General features: G+C 62.9%; 1 protein-coding gene across 2 annotated transcripts in view; it reads left to right on the top strand.

Moving 5' to 3' along the window:
* Nucleotides 1-17043, top strand: part of SND1 (staphylococcal nuclease and tudor domain containing 1) — a 280994-nt gene that overhangs the window by 65658 nt on the left and 198293 nt on the right. For both annotated transcript variants that reach the window (XM_084504489.1, XM_084504488.1), the window contains exons 14-15: nucleotides 2629-2701; nucleotides 7747-7888. In XM_084504489.1, coding sequence (XP_084360615.1) covers nucleotides 2629-2701; nucleotides 7747-7888 — 215 coding nt within the window. The remainder of the gene's footprint in view (nucleotides 1-2628; nucleotides 2702-7746; nucleotides 7889-17043) is intronic.

Here is a 17043-nt window from a genome sequence, read left to right as displayed (position 1 = left end):
CATGAAAGATGCATCTCGGAGCGCTCCGGCACCGAGCACGCAGCCGTGCTCCGGGCTCCAAACCTGGCCCAGGAGGCACGGGGGGGCTGGGGCCTCCAAGCAAGCAGGGTTTGGAGCAGGGATGAGCTTGGAGCAGGGCTGAGATTGGAGCAGGGCTGAGCTCAGAGCAGGGCTGAGCTCAGAGCAGGGTTAAGCTCGGAGCAGGGATGCGCTCGGAGCAGCTCATGCTTCGGTGATGGTTGCTCGGGGCTTGTAAGAATCCTTCCAAGTTCTCATCTTGTTAGCAAAGCATGGAGTTGTGTCTGCCCAGGCTGAGCTGCTGGAGCCTGCTCTGCCCTTCTGGGGGTATTTGGGAAGGGGGTGATCGGTGTCCCGCTCCCACCAGATTTTGGGGGTTCGTGGACATCGCTGTGCACCCCACAGCATCCCCTGGAAAAACCTACGGTCGCAGAAGCTCTGCAAGCGGCTGCTGAATAAATCCTGTCCCCTCCTCCTGGAGCTCTCTGCTCCCCAGGGTGTGGTTTTCATCCATCCCTGCCCCAAAGCAGATGCATGGGGGCTGCACGTCCCCTTCCCTGCCCCAAATGCCCTCGGGAGGGTTTCCTTGGGCCCTCAGGGAGCTGGCGTTGGTGGCCCTGGGGACACGGAGCTCAAGCAGGAGGGGACATCACGGCACATCCCTGCCCTGAGGGGCTGCATCCCCGGCTGCCCTTGCTGGGCTTTACAGGGCTTGCTTGACTTTGTCCCTCTTGTAAAGCTGGGGAAGGAGCTGTTTCCCTGTAAAAAAAAGCCGGTTCTTCCCAAGCCACTTATCCCTGGGTGCAGCGCTGAGCGGGGAGGGGTGTCTCGAAGCAGGGAGGGGAGAGAAGAAGAAATCCTTTTGCTGATTTAACAGGTTGTCTTCTTCCAGACAGCTCCTCGAGTCATACAGCTCAGCAAATTGATTGCTGTACAAAGCCTCAGCAGGGCCTTTGAGTTTTCTCCCCGTGTATTTTTATTATCATCGCTGTCCACTCCGAGCGGATCCGTGCCTCTTGCCTGGGAGCAGCTATTAGGTCGCTGGCGGGCGGCTGCGCAACGAGGCGCTGCGACGCCCGCAGGCGGGGGCTGCGTAGGGTTCCCTGCTCGAGTTATGGGAAGGAAGGGCACGGAGCAGCTTTATCCACAGGGATAAAACGTGGAAAAAGGTGCAGCCGCCAGCCTGCCGGCCACGCTGCCCCCACGCAGGGACGTGCACGGTGCAGGAGTGCCGGAACCAAGGAAGCCCCAGCTTGGGGATGAGCCCGAATCACTGAGGGGGCTGTAAAACGGAGCTGTGGGTGCAGCGAGGGTTGGTTTCCAGCTGGATTCACCCTGCCTGCTGCCAACAGCCATCACCCCAAACCGAAAACATCCCCGGCCCCGAAATGCCAGGTTTGGGGCTTGTGTGCTGGCACCGGGCGGCACCGCGCCGCTCCGAAAGGCAAGGCGGCGTCTCCGGGCGCGCTTTGTGCTGCGTGCACCTGGAAAATAAACGTGGCCTTTGCAGGCTGGAAAAGGACGGAGCTGTCAGGGGAAGGAGCCGTCGGCGGCTGTAATGAGTGTGCGCTGCCCTTCCACCTGCCGCCGCGCTGCCCCCCTGCCTGTGCCGCGCCGGCAGCCGCGTCTGGGGGCACCGCTGCCGCTCCTGCGCGCGGCGATAAGCCCGGCAGCAGAACCACGTTGGGGTCCCCTCAGGACCCTGGGGCAGCTGCCCCTGCCGTCCCCCTGGCTACGCAGTGGCCGACGGGCTCTGGCTGCGTTTGGAGCTTGCCTTTGGCTTCTGAGGAGAGGGACCCGGGGGTGCTGATGGGTGAGAAACGCAGCACGAGGCGGCACGGTGCGCACGCAGCACAGAAAGGCAGCCGGACCCTGAACCCCCCCAACCACTCGGTGATGCTCCCAGCTCTGCAGCCCGACCCCGACCCCCTCACTGTGATTTTGGGTGCCCTTGCCTCGTGGGTGCTGCCGCGTTATCTCCTCCCTGCTGCAGTCACTGCTCCTGTATTTGTGAGGGATGCGCTTCCTCCGCGTCCGGAGCCACCAAGAGCCCTGCACCCCCGTTTCCCCATGTCCCACATGTGGGATCCCGGCTGTCGGGGTTCAGGGATGGACAACACGGATGGGGATCTTGTGGGGAGTCCTGGGGAGCAGCTCCAGGGCCCCGCTCATTTCCTAACCACCCACTGGTGCCATGAGCGGTATCGCTTCATTTGGGCTGCTTCCTGAATGCGTTTGGGTAACGTGGCAGGAATGTGATTCCTTCAGAACTGGAGCATTTGCTGCATATTTTGCATTTTAAATGGTTTGTCTGATTAAATGCTGAAAAGAAACAGGTATTAACTTTGGCTTGGGCTGGGGCACTCTCCTTCCCATCCCTTTTCCATTATGTGTGGGGAGCAAAGCCATGAAATTTGGTGACGGGGACACACGCTCCCCCTGACCGGGTGGGTGCTGGGCCCGCTGGATGCCACTAATTGGGATTAGAGGCTAACAAGCCAGCTGGCCACTCTGCAGGCACAGTGGGGGACAGCGGGTGCACGGGGGGGACAGCGTGTCACCCCCTCTCCGTGCCAGGTGCTGATGGCACGTGCCTCCTCTCTTTTGCAGGGCCATCAAGAACGGCAAGGGGCTGCACAGCAAGAAGGAGGTGCCCATTCACCGAGTGGCCGACATCTCCGGGGTAAGGACCCTGCTCTCACAAAGCACATTTCCCCTGGGGTTCCTTCTCTCTGCGGGGAGCTCTCACCCCCTGCCCTGTGCCTGGGTGGCTGCGGGCTGGGTCTGGCTCCGTGCACGGCTGCAGAAGCATCCCCAGGGGCTCTGCTTCCAGCTGGAGGTGGCCCTGGTGTCCTTTGTTTGGTTCCCAACCCTCAGGATGGTTCCTGGTGTCCTCAGTGGGCAGGGGCTCTGTCCGGGGGACACCACCATGCCCCTGCTGCCTCGTCCACCAGCCCCCTCTTACCCTGTGTCTCTTGGGGCCCCGGCAGCATCCGTGGCTCTGCAGCAATTGTGATGGGTGAGCGCAGGGACGTGGGTGCAGGGATGTCCCCGCTCCGAGCTGTGCCGGGCGCACGAAGCCCCCGAGAGGCGCGGCGCGGGGTTGTTAGCGGCCCCGTAACTCAATCAGGGAGGCGAGCAAAACGGTTGGTTCCGGCCGGGAGGCGGAGGGGGAGGGCCCCTGCAAACAAAATTAGGGTAATACATCACCGCTTTTATGAAGATTTGTTAATCTTTTTTAATCTTTAATAGTTTTCTGTAAATTGATCCCACTCCGAGTTAGGCGAGTGTCAGCAGTTGTGCGGCATGATGAATGCGGGTGCGCACCGAACTGACAGGGTGTGCTTTAGCACTGCCAAAATAATTTAATGGGAATTAGCGTTGGCGCTCCCCTCCCGCTGCCCGGGCTCGGGGGGGGGGCCCCTCTCGCTCTGGCTGCAGGCAGGATGCTCAGGCAGCGCGCGGGGATTTCGGGGTTTTTTCAATGTAGGTCACCCGCGGCCCCGGCTCCCTCCTCACACCGATGCGGGCGCCCGTGAGCGCGGGCGTTTGCTTTTCATCCTGTCCGTGCCACGTGGGGCTGAGCCCCCGGTGGGTGGCTGTGTTCTGGTGAGCTGGGATGTCCGGAGGGGCTGCTGGGGGTACCTCCACCTGGCCCCATCCCGATGCTGTGCGTAATGCAGCGGTGCAGCACCGGCACCGTGTCCCGCTCCGTGCCGCTGCACCACAGGGTTCAGCCCCATTCCCGTCCCGTGGAGCTGCTGCATCCCGGCTCTGCTTTGCCCTGGCTCCCAGCACGAGGCTCACGGGACCTCATTTGGCCACAGGCTGCCGAATTTCACCCAGATCCCCCAGCTCCAGCCCACTCTCCTGCCCTTTCCCCATTGGGTTGTGGCCGCCCTGGTGTGCCCCGGCCCCCATGTCCCAAACCAGGGGAGAAGGGGGCTCTGAGCGCACCCCAAGGGCGCACCCCGGCCTCCTGAAGCAGCCCCCCTCCAGATGAGCCCGCGGTGCTGCAGGCTGCACGGAAAGCAAAGGCAAAAGGCAAAAAGAAAAAAAAAAAAAAAAGCGAAGAGGGAAGTGCAGCAGCGCTGATAATGCCGCCTCGCCCACGCTCGCCTCTGCGGTGGCCTCCTTTGCAGTCCCGCTGCTGGGCGAGGTTTGCTGCTTTCTGGAGACCCCTGGGTGCTCCGGTCAGCAGGGGCCGTCCTGATGTCTGTCCGTCCGTCCGTCCTGCCCCAGGCTGGCGTTGCTGGCTTGCTTCTTCAGCCAGGAGAAACGGCGTTGGCCGGGCGCATCGGCGTTCCCATCACTGGCACCCAAGCTCAGCGGGGTGCAGCCGTGTTCCCAAAAATCCCCTGAGCACCCCGCGAGCTGATCCCACAGCTCCAACCTCCACAGCCCCATGGGAAGGACGCAGCCCCCCCGCTGTCACCCCAGCCACCTCCCCTGGTCCTGCCCGGGGACATCTCAGGGGCTCAGTGCATGGGGATGCGCTCGGGCAGCCCCTCTCCCTCATCCTCCCTCTTCCTCATCCTCCCCTCCGTGCAGCGGGGAGAGGCCGGCTCTCCTTCCTCCCCCTTCCCGGCATCCAGCCGGGCTCACGGGCACCTCAAAGCAGCGTGGTTCTACTCCGGAGCAGCTCGTTAAATAATTCAGCCCGTGCAAGACAAACCTGCACCAGCTCGCCTCTCCCCTTACACGGCGCGCGCTCCGGCACGGGCATGAGGGCGAGCGTGCGGCCGCCTGGAAGCCTCCCGTCCTTGGGCAGAGTCCTTGAATAATTTTGCATAATTGGCAGCGCTTCACATAAAAGTGGAGTTACGAGGATATTTTTCCTCGCTGTATTTATGCATAATTTTCCTTCGATCCCCAGCTAATTAAACGCTGGAAGCGTTAAAATAATAGTGGGGATGAGGAGGGGGCGGCTCCTGCCCTGGGGGATGAGCGGGGCTGGGGTCCCTGCTCCGTGGGGATGGATCTCGGTGGTGGGGGATGGATCCTGCCCGGCTCTGGTGCCATCGCTGCCCTTCCCCATCCGAATTTGTGCCGAGCAGCCCAGTGTCCGCAGCGCTGCGGGTGGGGGGCTGCGAGGTTTTGGGGCTGGGAGCCCTGACCCCGTGCAGCTCCTGGGCCTGACCACGGGGTCTGCAGCCCGGGAGGGGTTCCCGGTGGGGTTGCAGGAGCAGGAGGGGGCATTGGCAGAGCCGAGCTGGCACAATGTGGTAGTTGGGAGAGGCGAGCGGGGAGGTGTTTGCTTGGAGCAAGCGCAGAAACAGTGCGCAGGGTGCAGGGGGTGGCTCCACGTGCAGGGAGAGGATGGGATTTAGGAAGGATGGCATTTAGGAAGGAAGGGATTTAGGAAGGATGGGATTTAGGCGCCGAGACTAGACCGTGGGGCTCAGAAAGCAATCCTGGCTCATTTAAGTGCCCTGGGGGGTGTTGTGGGTACCCTGGAAGCCGCTCCCCAGCTGCAGCACCCTGCTCCAGCCGGCCCCGAGGTGCCCGCGGGGTCCTGCCGGCGGAGGATGCTCCGTGTCCGTGTCCGTTCCTCCCGCCTTCCTCCTGCAAAGGACGCACGGCGTGTCCTTCAGATCGCTGCCACCGGCTGGGCTGGGCGGCCACGAGCTCTGCAGCAGCTGCTCCCGTCCCAAAGGCCGCCAGCCGCGGCGTCACGCGCCCGCCGCTGCCACCGTGCCGGGCTGGTGCGCGGTGCCGGGGAGCCAGAGCCGCCCCGAGCGCTCCCAAAATTCACTCCCGGGAATCACTGCCAGCCCTCCGGACAAGGGACGGATCCGGCCCTGCTCTTGGTGCTGGATGCTCGGCCATGCACATGGGCATCCCGTGGCAGCACCCAAGGTTTCCTTCCCAGGGGTGCTGTAGCTCTGGGTGCCCATGCCATGAGGCTCGGACACATCCCCAAGCTCCTTTTCCTGTCCCAGCCGTGGTGCCCTCGCTCTCCACTCGGTGTTTTCAGGGCCCATCTCCCCCATCAGATTCCCTGCTCCTGTCCCACTGAGCACATTTTTTGGCAGTGGTGCTGTCTGGAGGGGAACAGCAGAGGGGGAGCACTGTGGTGCAGGAGGTGGTCTCGGTACCCCCAGCGTTTGGTGCTGCCTCCCCGTGTCCATGGTGCAGGCGGGGGTCTCGGTTTGGTGCTGCAGCTCCGTGCCTGAACCCGGTCTCTCTCCTCCTGGTACCATGGGTGCCCAAACCTCACCACATCCATTCTGGCGAGCGAGGAGGGATCAGGAGCAGCTCGGGGAAGCACGGCTGAGCTCCAAGCAGCGCAGATCCCCCTGCATCAGTGGAGCCCCAGGACCGACTGGCCTCTCCCTGCTGCCCTGGCACTCCGGTGCCTCCGCTGCCGGCGGTGACTGCCGCTCCCCACTTATTATTCCACATTAACCACCAGCGCCTGCACGCCTCTTCCCTTCTTGCGGAAGAGCTGCTTTGTGTTATGCAAAATCCTTGTGGATTTTTAAGGTCATCCTCCAGCACGTTTGAACACCGCCGCGCCCCACGGATGCTGGCAGCGGCAGGCGCGTGGTGCCGGCCCGCAGCATCCTTGCTGCCGTGCTCTTCCTCGCTGCCCCACCGCCCTCCCCAGGGCACGGGGGCTTCCCCACCTGGCACCTGTGGGACGACGGAGCTGCCGGTGGGCTCCTTCACGCAGCTCGTTTTTCCCTCAGCTAATCAAATCGTGACTGCATAGTGATTACCGCTAATTAGTAGCCTTCATTAGCGGCTCCCATTTTAGATTTGCATATGTTCGGCCTAAGTGGTTAACATGGGGTAATGTGGTTTTCCTTTGCGTGCAGATTGCACTTACATGTGTTGCATTAACTTCTTGACTGCACATCTGCTGAGCGCCCTCCCCAGGCCCGTGCGGTGCCCGTGGCGCACGTGGCGCGGAGCCACTCAGCGTCGAGCGCCACAGCCACACCACAGCGAGACCTGGGGGCGTCTCTGCCCCCACCTGCCCTGCCACAACCCCAGCAGCAGCCACCCCTGCTCCCACCGTAGCCCCGAGCCTGCATTCCACAGACCCACATCCCTTCCCTCCCCACGGCGCCGTGGTTCAGGCGTGGATGCTGCAGCTGCCGGCACAGCGCGGCCGTGCTCCTTTGGGTCCGGGTTCGACGGAGGAGGCGCGGGGTTTGGGCTGTGGCAAGCTCCCTCCCTTCCCTCCGCAGCTCATTTTTCTAAATTAAGGCCGGAGTGAAATACAAAGCCACCTGGCTGTGTTTTATTTTAGGAGCTGCTTGGCTTTGACTTTTCTTCCCCGGGTGAATAAATCAGGAGCTCGTGGCACGGCGCGCCGTGCCTCCGAAACGCGCCGGTGGCGGCGATCTCGGCCGAGGCCGCAGCTTCAAAGTGTGGGGGGGGCTCCGTGAGCACTGAGCCCAACTTGTGCCCGAGCTACTTAGCATGGATCCAGCCCTTTTGGGTGGACAGGACTGATGGGAGGGGGTCCTAGGGGGTCCTGCAGGGTGCTCCGTTAGGATGGAGCAGGATTTGGCCTCATTCCCCTGATGATGTTGGGGCCGTGGGTACCAGCGAGGGGAGGGCGCAGCGTGGGCTGGAAGCCGCCCGAGCTGTGCCCACATCCCTCATCCCACTCCCCATATGGGGTGTGGGGGGGGTTAAAACGTTGTCCCCAGAGCACCGGTGCCATGGGGGGGCTGTGGGAGCGGCGCGGCGCGCTGACCCCCCTTCTCTCCGCAGGACACCCAGAAGGCGAAGCAGTTCCTGCCCTTCCTGCAGCGCGCCGGCCGCTCCGAGGCCGTGGTGGAGTACGTCTTCAGCGGGTCCCGCCTGAAGCTCTTCATGCCCAAGGAGACCTGCCTCATCACCTTCCTGCTGGCAGGTGAGCCGCCGCGCCGCGCCACGCCGGGGACGGCTCCGGGGACACGCACGGAGCTCCCGAAAATGCCTCTGCCCCCTGCACCCCGTCCCCTGCTGCTAGGGCGCACGAGGGTTTAATTGAGCGGGGCAGCACTAATTGGAGCTGGCTGGAGAGTTGGTGCTCCTGGGGTGCTTGTCCCTGCCCTCTCCCCGAGCTCAGATTTGGGGCTGGGATTTGGGAGGTTCCTGCACGTCTTGGCGTTGCTGCTGCTCTCCGTCCTGCGTCCCCAAGGGTGGCACCTGGGCTGTGCCCACTGCTGGGGGACAGGGGTGGGGAAGCTGAGATGCTTCGCCCCAGAGTTGTGGTGCACCAGGAGGGTGCACGTCTTGGCGTGCACATGGTGGTTGTTCTGGTAGGTCCTACAAAAACTGCAGAGCTCCCCCTCCAAAACGGTCCCGCTTGCAGTGCGCGGTGCCACCAGGGCTCAGCCTCCTTCGCCAGCACATCGCAGCCGCCCTTCACCCCATGGCCGTGCTCCGGGAGCGTTTGGACCCGCCACCTTCCTGGGATGTGGGTACAGGGCAGGCAGTGATGTGTGGCTCCAGGAGGAGGTCAAGGAGGATGAGGAGGGTGAGGAAGGCCGCGGGGCAGCCCGTGGAGCCCCGGCAGCCCGTGCTGCGTGCTCGCGGTGCCTCCATGGGAGCCGATGTGGGGCGGCTTCGCTCTCGCTCCGGTTTCTATGGCAATAACCGCATATGAAGGATGACCCTGAACGCTGATCGTTCACAACTCGGTTATGAAAAATTCAATAAGCGTATAAATAGACCGTATATGGGGATAACAACACCGCGGCTGCTGTAAGCAACAGCTCCTGCCGCTCCCACCCGAGGGGTCTTCCCCAGGGGACGGCGCTGGGATGGTCCCCGGCTGTCCCATCGCTCCCGCAGTGCCGGAGATGTGCGGGTGCTTGCTGAGCCTGGGCTCCCCCAGAGCCGCCCCTTCCCTTCTGCTGGGGCTTCTGAGAGCGTTTTGGGAGCAGGAGGGACCGTGGCTGGTCCGGGAGCAGCTCCCAGAGCCCTGCACACATGGGTGCTGCCCTTGCCTGTGCCCCGGCTCCTTGTCCCCATCCCCTTGGGCCACCCCGCTGCAGGACGTGGCCACCCCAGCGGCCACTGCTGCGCCGCTGCCCCCCGGGGACCAAAAGCCCCACGGCGATGCGATGGGATGTCACACAGCTCGACGTGGTGCGATGGCACACGATGTGATGTCACACGACGTGATGTCACGCGACGTGCCGTGATGTCACACCATGCGCTCCCGGCGGTGGCACGTCCCCGCTGCCACCCGGAGGGGCGAAGGTCCCCAGCCCCGCTCTGCCAGGGCGCAGGATCGGGGCCCCCCGCGCTCCCGGCTGGCTCCTGCCGCGTGGGAAGCGCGTCCTAAACCTGTCCTTCTCCTTGCGCTTGTGCGTATAAATAGTCGCGCTGCCTTATTTATAATTAACCATTCTTAAAGTCAGCTGCAAAAGACAGGGAAATGAGACTCCCCCTTGCCTGCGACTGATACATTAAAATTTTAAGAAGCGATAAAACTCCCACGTGCTCGGGAGGAGGAATTTCGTGATATTTAAATATTTCTCTTGCGGAAGGCTGCCGTCGGGCTCGGCTGCGCTTCGCATGCGGGAATCCCGACGGCTGCCTCCGAGCGCTCCCCGCACACCAGGGGCTGGGGAGGGGGCCTGGGACCCTCACTCCCACTGCTTGCATTGCCATTCCCTGGGAATTTGTGATTCCCGGCCCTCATGCACACCCTGGCCTCTTCCTCCTCATGTTGGTGCTGCTGGATGCATGCACGGGGCTGGCACACCCGAACCATGAGCTCAGCTCTGCACCGCTGTGGCAATTAAACCCTTCCCTTGGCGAGGTCGGGGGGCTCCTGTGGGCCTGGTGGGATGCTTGGGGTGCTCCCATCCCTTCCCATTGCCATCCCACATGGCGTTCCCAGCCCCTCGCTGCAGGTCAGGGGCTCTGGCTTGGTTGGGTGGGTTTTAAATCAAATGGGAGCAGGCGGGGGGGCCGCTCCGGCGGCCGGGCGATGGATGGATGGCTCCGGGGGGAGCGCGCTCGCTGCAAGTTATATTTAATCCCCGTTGCTGTGGAGACCGACGGGCTGTCGCCTTGCTGGGGGTGCCCGGGCTCCGAAAAGTTCCCAAAGTCGTGACCCTCCCCTGGCACAGGCGGCCCCGAGCCCCCGCAGGGTCCCCGGAGCCCTGGGGGTGCCGCTGCGCGCAGGGTGCGCCGCTCGCCTCCTGCCGCGGCTGAGTCACCCCGGCCACCTCCCTCGCCACCTCCACATTGCCCTTCGGCAGACAGCTCAATTAGAGGGCTGGGAATAACGAGCCGTGGGGGGGGGGTGTCACCACCCTGCGAAGCAAGGGGCCGGGCTGGGAGTGAAGGTTTTGGGGTGTTCGGTGCCGTGGGTGCCGTGTTGCCAGGGGAGATGTGGCTGCGCACAGCAGCCTCTGCATCCACGCTGCACGGGATCGTCCTGCGTGGCACGGGATCACCCCAATTTCCACAGCATCACCCCAATTTCCACAGCATCACCCCACATTGCACAGATTCACCCCGTGCTGCCCATCCCAGAGCCTCAGCTGCGCTGGGCTCGTGGTGCTGCCAGAAACACTCACGGGTGCTCCCCGGTCCCCTCCTGATCCCTGCGGCACCAGGGATCTGCAGTTCTTCCTCCTCCCGGCACCTCTCCGGGGACACTTCCCCAGCTCCAGCTCTCTAATCAACTTGTAGACATTAATTACAGGCTAAAGAGGCAGGTAGAGTGCCAATTAGCGTGGAAGACAACGCGCCACCTCTGCTGGGGAGGGGGGCAGGGGTGACCCCGGTCAGGGTGGGAGGCTCCGCAGGACCCAGGGGTGGGAGGTGACGCCGGGAGGGCTGCGGTGGGAACGGGAATTCCCCGGCACCCGTTGGCACGTGCCGGCACCCGATCACCACCACGCCTGCTGTGCTTTCCCTGTCCTTCCACATATTAATTAGAGCTGCGTAATTAGGACTGCTTGGCAGCCTCCTCGCCCCGGCCCACCCCTGGCAGGAGCAGAGGGTCCCCTGTGGCCACCCCCAGATCCCAAACGGGCGCTCCCTCCTCGCTCCCGGCGCCGGGAAGTTAAACTTTCACCCTGCGTAAGCCAAACTCGGTTATTGAAGCATCCCCGCCCCTAATGAGCCCCGTGCAGCCTGATCAATTATTCAGCCGAGCAGCTAACGAAAGGCCAGGCGGCTGCGGGGGCTGGCGGCTTCCCAGGCCAGGGATTTCGGCACGGGGGGGGGGGATGCAGTGAGCTTGGGGCCGGGGCACGAGGCTGCAGGGGCCAAATTCGCTCCCAGCCGTGCCATGGGGAGGGCCCGGTGCCAGTGATCCTTCTGTGCACCACCCCTGCTTTGACAATTTTGACAAATTTGGCAATTTGTTTTCTTCCCCTGGCTGCTGGCACGGCACAACCGGGGCAAGTGTCCCAGCACCACAACTGGGGCACTGGTCCCAGCACCACAACCGGGGCGCAGGTCCCAGCATCGCCCCCGGGGCTGCTGCATTGCCCCGGCACGGTGCGGCCGTTGGCTAATTGCCGAAGTAATTGCCTCGTAAAATAATGAGAGACGAGGGGCATGGGGCGGCAGCGAGCCAGGGTGGGCTTTCCCCGTGCACACACACTCCTTTTTTTTCCCATTTCCTTCGGTTTTGGCAGGAACCACTGAAGGCTTTCTCCTCTCAGCGTGGCGCTGCCGCAGCCGGAGCTGCCCCGGCCCCGCTGCCCGGCGGCGTGGGTTTTGTCCCAAAAACGGGACAAATCCCCGCGATTCCTCAAAGCCGCCTTCATTTTTAATTTTTTTTTTTTTTTTTAAAGTCAAATGCAAATGAGCATCATGAAGCGAAGACAGGTCCCCTGTCAATGTGACTTCGGGGATGTTCTCCAGGGAGCCTCACGCCGTCTTCCCAGCTAAAATATATACGTCGGCGCGCTATAAATATGTGCAAATACAGAGGCACTAATTTAATCCCGCGCTCCGCTTCCCCAGCCAGACTCCGGAGCCTGACGCCGCCTTCGGGGTGCGGGGGCCCACGGCAGCGCCAGCGGGAGGGATCCAGCAGAGGGGGGGCTCACCCCGAGGCTCCTGCGCCCCGGCACGGCGCTGTCAGCGTGCAGCAGGGCGCCGAGGGTCGGGGCCCTAAATCGTGCCGAGGCGACAGCGCGGCGCCGTATTTACGAGGTGGGGTGGGGGTCACGGTGTTTATCTGTGCCGGGGGGGCTGAGCTGCAGCCGATACCCCCTTGGCAAGGGTCTCGCCCCCCCCTCAGCGTGACATCTCCTGTTGGAGTGGCCGTAGCTCACCGGTGACACCGCGGGATGTGGGGTCCCCGTCCAGGCACTGCGGGGTCCCGGGGGCATCTGGATGCTGGGTGAGCACAGCCCGTCTGCAGCCCCACTGTGTCAGGGTGTGTTGGTGCTTTTAGGGGAAAAAGGGCAAAAATGAGGTTTCTCCCTGAGCTTCAGGGCACGGCTGCAGCCTGCGGAGGTTGCGCACACTCCAGACCTCGCTCTGACACACCATGGGTGGCATGGGACTGGAGACACCCCGGAGCCCTTCCTAGCTTCATGCCCCGTGCAGCTGATGCATTTTTACCCGATTTTTGGCATTGCCTCATTTTTTTGTCTCACGTGGGGCTGCGCAGCCACGGGGTGGAGCTGGGAACTGAGCCCCGAAATGGTGACCCCAAATGCTGTGGCCCCGCAGCGTCAGGATGTGGTGACCCCAGGTGCTGCAGGTGTGTGGGGTGGGGATGTGGTGACCCCAAATGCTGTGGGCCCACGGTGTCAGGATGCAGTGACCCCAAATGCTATGGCCCTGTAGTGTCCGGATGCAGTGTCCCCAGATGCTGCAGGTGTGTGGGGTTGGGATGTGGTGACCCCAAATTCTCCAGGTGAATGGGGTGAGGATGCAATGACCCCAGATGTTGCAGGTGTGCAGGATGGCAATGCGGAGACCCCAAATGCTGCAGATGTATGGGCTATATGGGCTGTATGGGATATATGGGCTGTATGACCTGATGAGTGTACAGGATATATGAGCCTTATGGGCTGTATGACCTGATGGGTTTATGGGATATACGGGCTGTACGAGCTGTATGGGATAAATCAGCTGTATGAGCTGGGCTGTACAGGCTGTACGGGATGTTTAGGGGCTATTTGAGATATAGGGGCTCTACAGGCTGTATGGGATGCAGGGGCTATATGGGATATATGGGATGCAGGGGCTATATGGGATGTAGGGGCAGTACAGGCTATAGGGTATGAAGGGGCTGTATGGGATGTAGGGGCTGCACAGCCATTCTCCCATCCCCATCGGACGAGTGCCCCCAGCCCCGTTTTATCACAGATCCTCTGATAATGGGGCCATCACCCCCCCTTGCACCGCTTTGCTCCTCACAACCCGGGGTCTGAGAAATGGGATCCCCCCAGCACCCGACAACCTGCCCCTGCGCCCGGGCAGCGCGTGTTTAGCTCTCCTGCCACCGTTCCTGGCGGCACCGTGCCACACCGGGGGTCCCCAGCCGTGCCCCCCACCCGGGCTGCGGATGGCGCGATTGGGGCTGCGCCCGGCCGCCCCCCGCCTCCCCGCTGCCGTCTGTTTCCCTGTTCCCGACAGCCTCTATTTTGGTAGGGACTGGTGTTAAAAATAACGCCGCGCTCCCACACGGGCTGCGCGGCAGCAGCCAAGTTGCCATCACGACTCGAGGCCGCCGCGCGTGCCAGCGCCGTGGGCACCGCCTGCACCGGGACGCCGCGGCTCGGGCACGGCGCACGAGAGGGAGGGGACGGCGGCGTCACCGGGCGTCCCCGGGGGCCAGCTCTGCGCCCCCCTGGAGCAGGGCACGTGCATCGTGTCAGGATCCAGCCCCAAACCTCGCGTCCTTCTGGTGCACCGAGGTCCTGGCGCGGGGCTTCAACATTCAGGTCTCGCTCCTGCGCTGCCCGCAATTACCGGGCGGCTCCGTTCCGGTGACTGATGCTCCCGCGCGGCTCCTGTCCTCCCTTCTGCTCGCCTTTTCTATTTCTCAAAGACCCTGTAAATCCTGCCGGAGATCAATCTCAGGCATTCATCAATGGCAGAAGTGCTCCAGGCAGGAGCACGGGGCGCCGAGACCTCACACCGCTGCCGCTGCCTCGCCGTGCCGGTGGGGAAGGCGACAGCACGGCGAAGGGAAGAGGGGGCGCACTGGGTCCCCCAGCAAGATGCAGGCAGGCGCCTGCCCCTCTGCTGCCCGTGCTGGTGCCGTGACAAATTTTATTTTGCACCCATGGGGCAGCTGTTGAGGGATGTGCTAGGTTAGTTTTCATGCGCCCCTAAAGGTCTGTCCAACACCATTCCAAGCTGATGCCCCATCGCATCTCCCCACGGCTTGGGGGGCGCACGGGGGCGTTTGCAGTGATGCTTGTCCCCAGCCCTTGCCCTCCTCCTGTCCCCGCATGGATATGGGGACAGGGATGGGGTTGGAGCAGCCCCCAGCCCCCTGCCCTGGCCGCTCCCATCATTGCCATGCCCCAGCCGTGGTTTGCTGCCCGGCGGCGCTGAGCAGAAGTGATTTGTAGCGGAGTTATTTCGGGACCCCGGGGGAAAGCAGCGGCAGCCGCACGCTGCAGTGTTTTAAACTGCATCCCTCATCTGCGCAGATTAATACATTACGGCTCCCCGGGAAGAGCATCAGATCCACGTCTTCAGGTTTATTTAGTTTTCTCAAGAGCTGTGCAACTTTGATGGCTGCGCTCACATCTCTGCCGGGTGTCCCCCTCCCCGTGCCGCGCGGCGGATGCGTAGTGCTGGGGTTGGACGCGCTCATCGCATCCTTCCTAGGTGCCTTTTTTTTGTTTTTCCCCCAAAACAGGCTTCGCTCGTGTGGTTTCAAGAGGCGTCAGGGGCTGTGAGCGTACCCAACGTGGCATCTGGTGCAGGGTGCAGGGCTCGTGCATGCAGCGCTCAGTGGGGGCCCCCCCGAGCCCGCGCCGGGCTGCGGCAGCGCCGCGCTCCTAATTGGTGTTTGGGGTTTAAGCACTTGGACACTTCCTCGGCTGCTGCTTCAGATCACTTTCTGCACAAAAAGCATCTTTCGCCGCTGTTGGAGGCTGCTAGCGCACAGCCGCGGCTCCCTCCCCCCAGCCCCTGCTCGCTGCGCAGAGGAGGAGGAGGAGGAAGGGCGCCAGAATCCTCCTGGCGAAGGCAGGAGCCCTGGCGAACACCTCACACCGATCTCACGTGTGCCCCCAAAAGGTGCACGGCGCACAAGGGGGGGTGCACGCTTGCTCACGTGCCTGCCCCCACACCCCCCCAGCCCGGGGAGCCCCCTGGGGCCGGGCTGCCGGTGCTCAGCTCGCTGACGAAGCCGCTGGATCGCCCACTCTCCCCACCCCGAGTTCTGCTGCCTTTACAGAAATCCTCTGTTCCTACCCCGTTTTTTTGGGGCAGGGGGTGCGGATGCTCCAGGGGCTGCTTCGGGGACCGGGATGGGGAGCGGGCAGGGCTGGGGGCACCCCTCATCCTCGGGGGGCTCTTGGGGGGGGCTGGCAGCTGGCTGCTGCGTGTCACCACTGCCAAACTCCTGCCAGACTGCCTGGAAATGTTTTGCTTCCCTTGGAGACAGCACGGAGGAGAGGGGGGAGGGAAAAGAGGGGAAAAAAAGGCTTTTTTGGCTGCCACCCTGCTCCAGCTCTGCAGTCGTGGTGATGGCGAGGGTGGGAGGCAACGGGGTGGGGATGGGATGGGATGGGATGGGATGGGGATGAGGATGAGGATGAGGATGAGGATGAGGATGAGGATGAGGATGAGGATGAGGATGGGGATGGGGATGGGGATGGGGATGGGATGAGGATGAGGATGAGGATGAGGATGAGGATGAGGATGAGGATGGGGATGGGGATGGGGATGAGGATGAGGATGAGGATGGGATAGGAATGCACATATTTTCTCGGAGCAGATGGCCTCCTGGCCCAGCAAGCCCTCTCCTGCAGCCTCCCCCAGCCCCCTCCTCGCCCATCACGGCCCACGGTGCAGAGGTTTAATTTCGAGTGATTCAAATCACCGCTTTTAATCGCCAGCAAAATCAGCGAGCAGGAAACCTTGATTTAAGTCGGCGCTTCTCATCGTCTGTGCTCGCGCCCCCCCCAGCCTCTCAGGGGCTGCTCTCCCCTCTCTCAGGGTGGCTGCTGGCTCCCCCCCCGTGGCCCAGCTGCGTCTGCGTGCCCGTCAGCACTTGGTTAAGGTGCAGGAGCAGCATTTTGGAAGTGCTGCTGCTGGCGCACGGCGCCTGCGTGCCGGCAGCGCTGGGTGCCCCCTGCACCGTGCCGGGAGGTGCCCCGCAGCCAGGTCTGCTCCTGACCCTAAGCAGGCTTTTTGATTAGAAACAGCACGTAGATAAAGGATGGGGGCTCTGCTAAACAGAAAAATTCCTGTTCAGGCGATCAATCACCGGCCAGGTTCCTATCGTGGCTTTGCTGCAGGGTCTGCCCTTTGTGGTGCCGGCTTCACCGCGTGCTTGCCATGAATTATTGGTGTCCGTCTGTCTGTCCTGCACGGTGAGGAGCACCGGGCCGTGCTGTGCTTTAATCCCATCCCCTTCTCTCGTGCCTGCACCCTGATCACCCCGGTGATCCCACCACGTGCCACGGTCCCCCCGTGCCGGGACAGCCCCGTCCCCAGCCGTTGTGGTGCCGGTCCCAGGGTGTTGTGGGGTGGCTCTTGGACCCCACAGCACCCTCCCTGCACCCCGGCAGCACGGTCCTGCAGGCTGAGCACCCCCGATGGTTCCTGGGGCCGTGCCATGAGCTGGGGTAACGCCAGCACCGGCCTCACCGCATCCCTCAGAGCGCTGCTCTGCGCTTTCCCGTTATAGACCGACGGGGTCGGGCAGCCGCTAAATGTAACTCTGGGCACTTCATTAATAGCAAATTATGTAAAATAAAATTAATAATGCAGCACTTCCCCGTTTAATAACCTGCGCCTCTGTGGCTGCGGAGCAGCCTGGCTCGGGGAGCGTGCTGCACGAGGGGACCCCGGGGCTCTCACCACCCTCCGCACCTGGGGAAACCGAGTCAGGGAGCAGCGGCTGTG

The sequence above is a fragment of the Aythya ferina genome (assembly GCF_964211825.1).
Source record: "Aythya ferina genome assembly, chromosome: 1".
Taxonomy (NCBI): domain Eukaryota; kingdom Metazoa; phylum Chordata; class Aves; order Anseriformes; family Anatidae; genus Aythya; species Aythya ferina.
The sequence above is the reverse complement of the archived record's forward strand: the minus strand, read 5'-3'. Positions and strand labels throughout refer to the sequence as shown.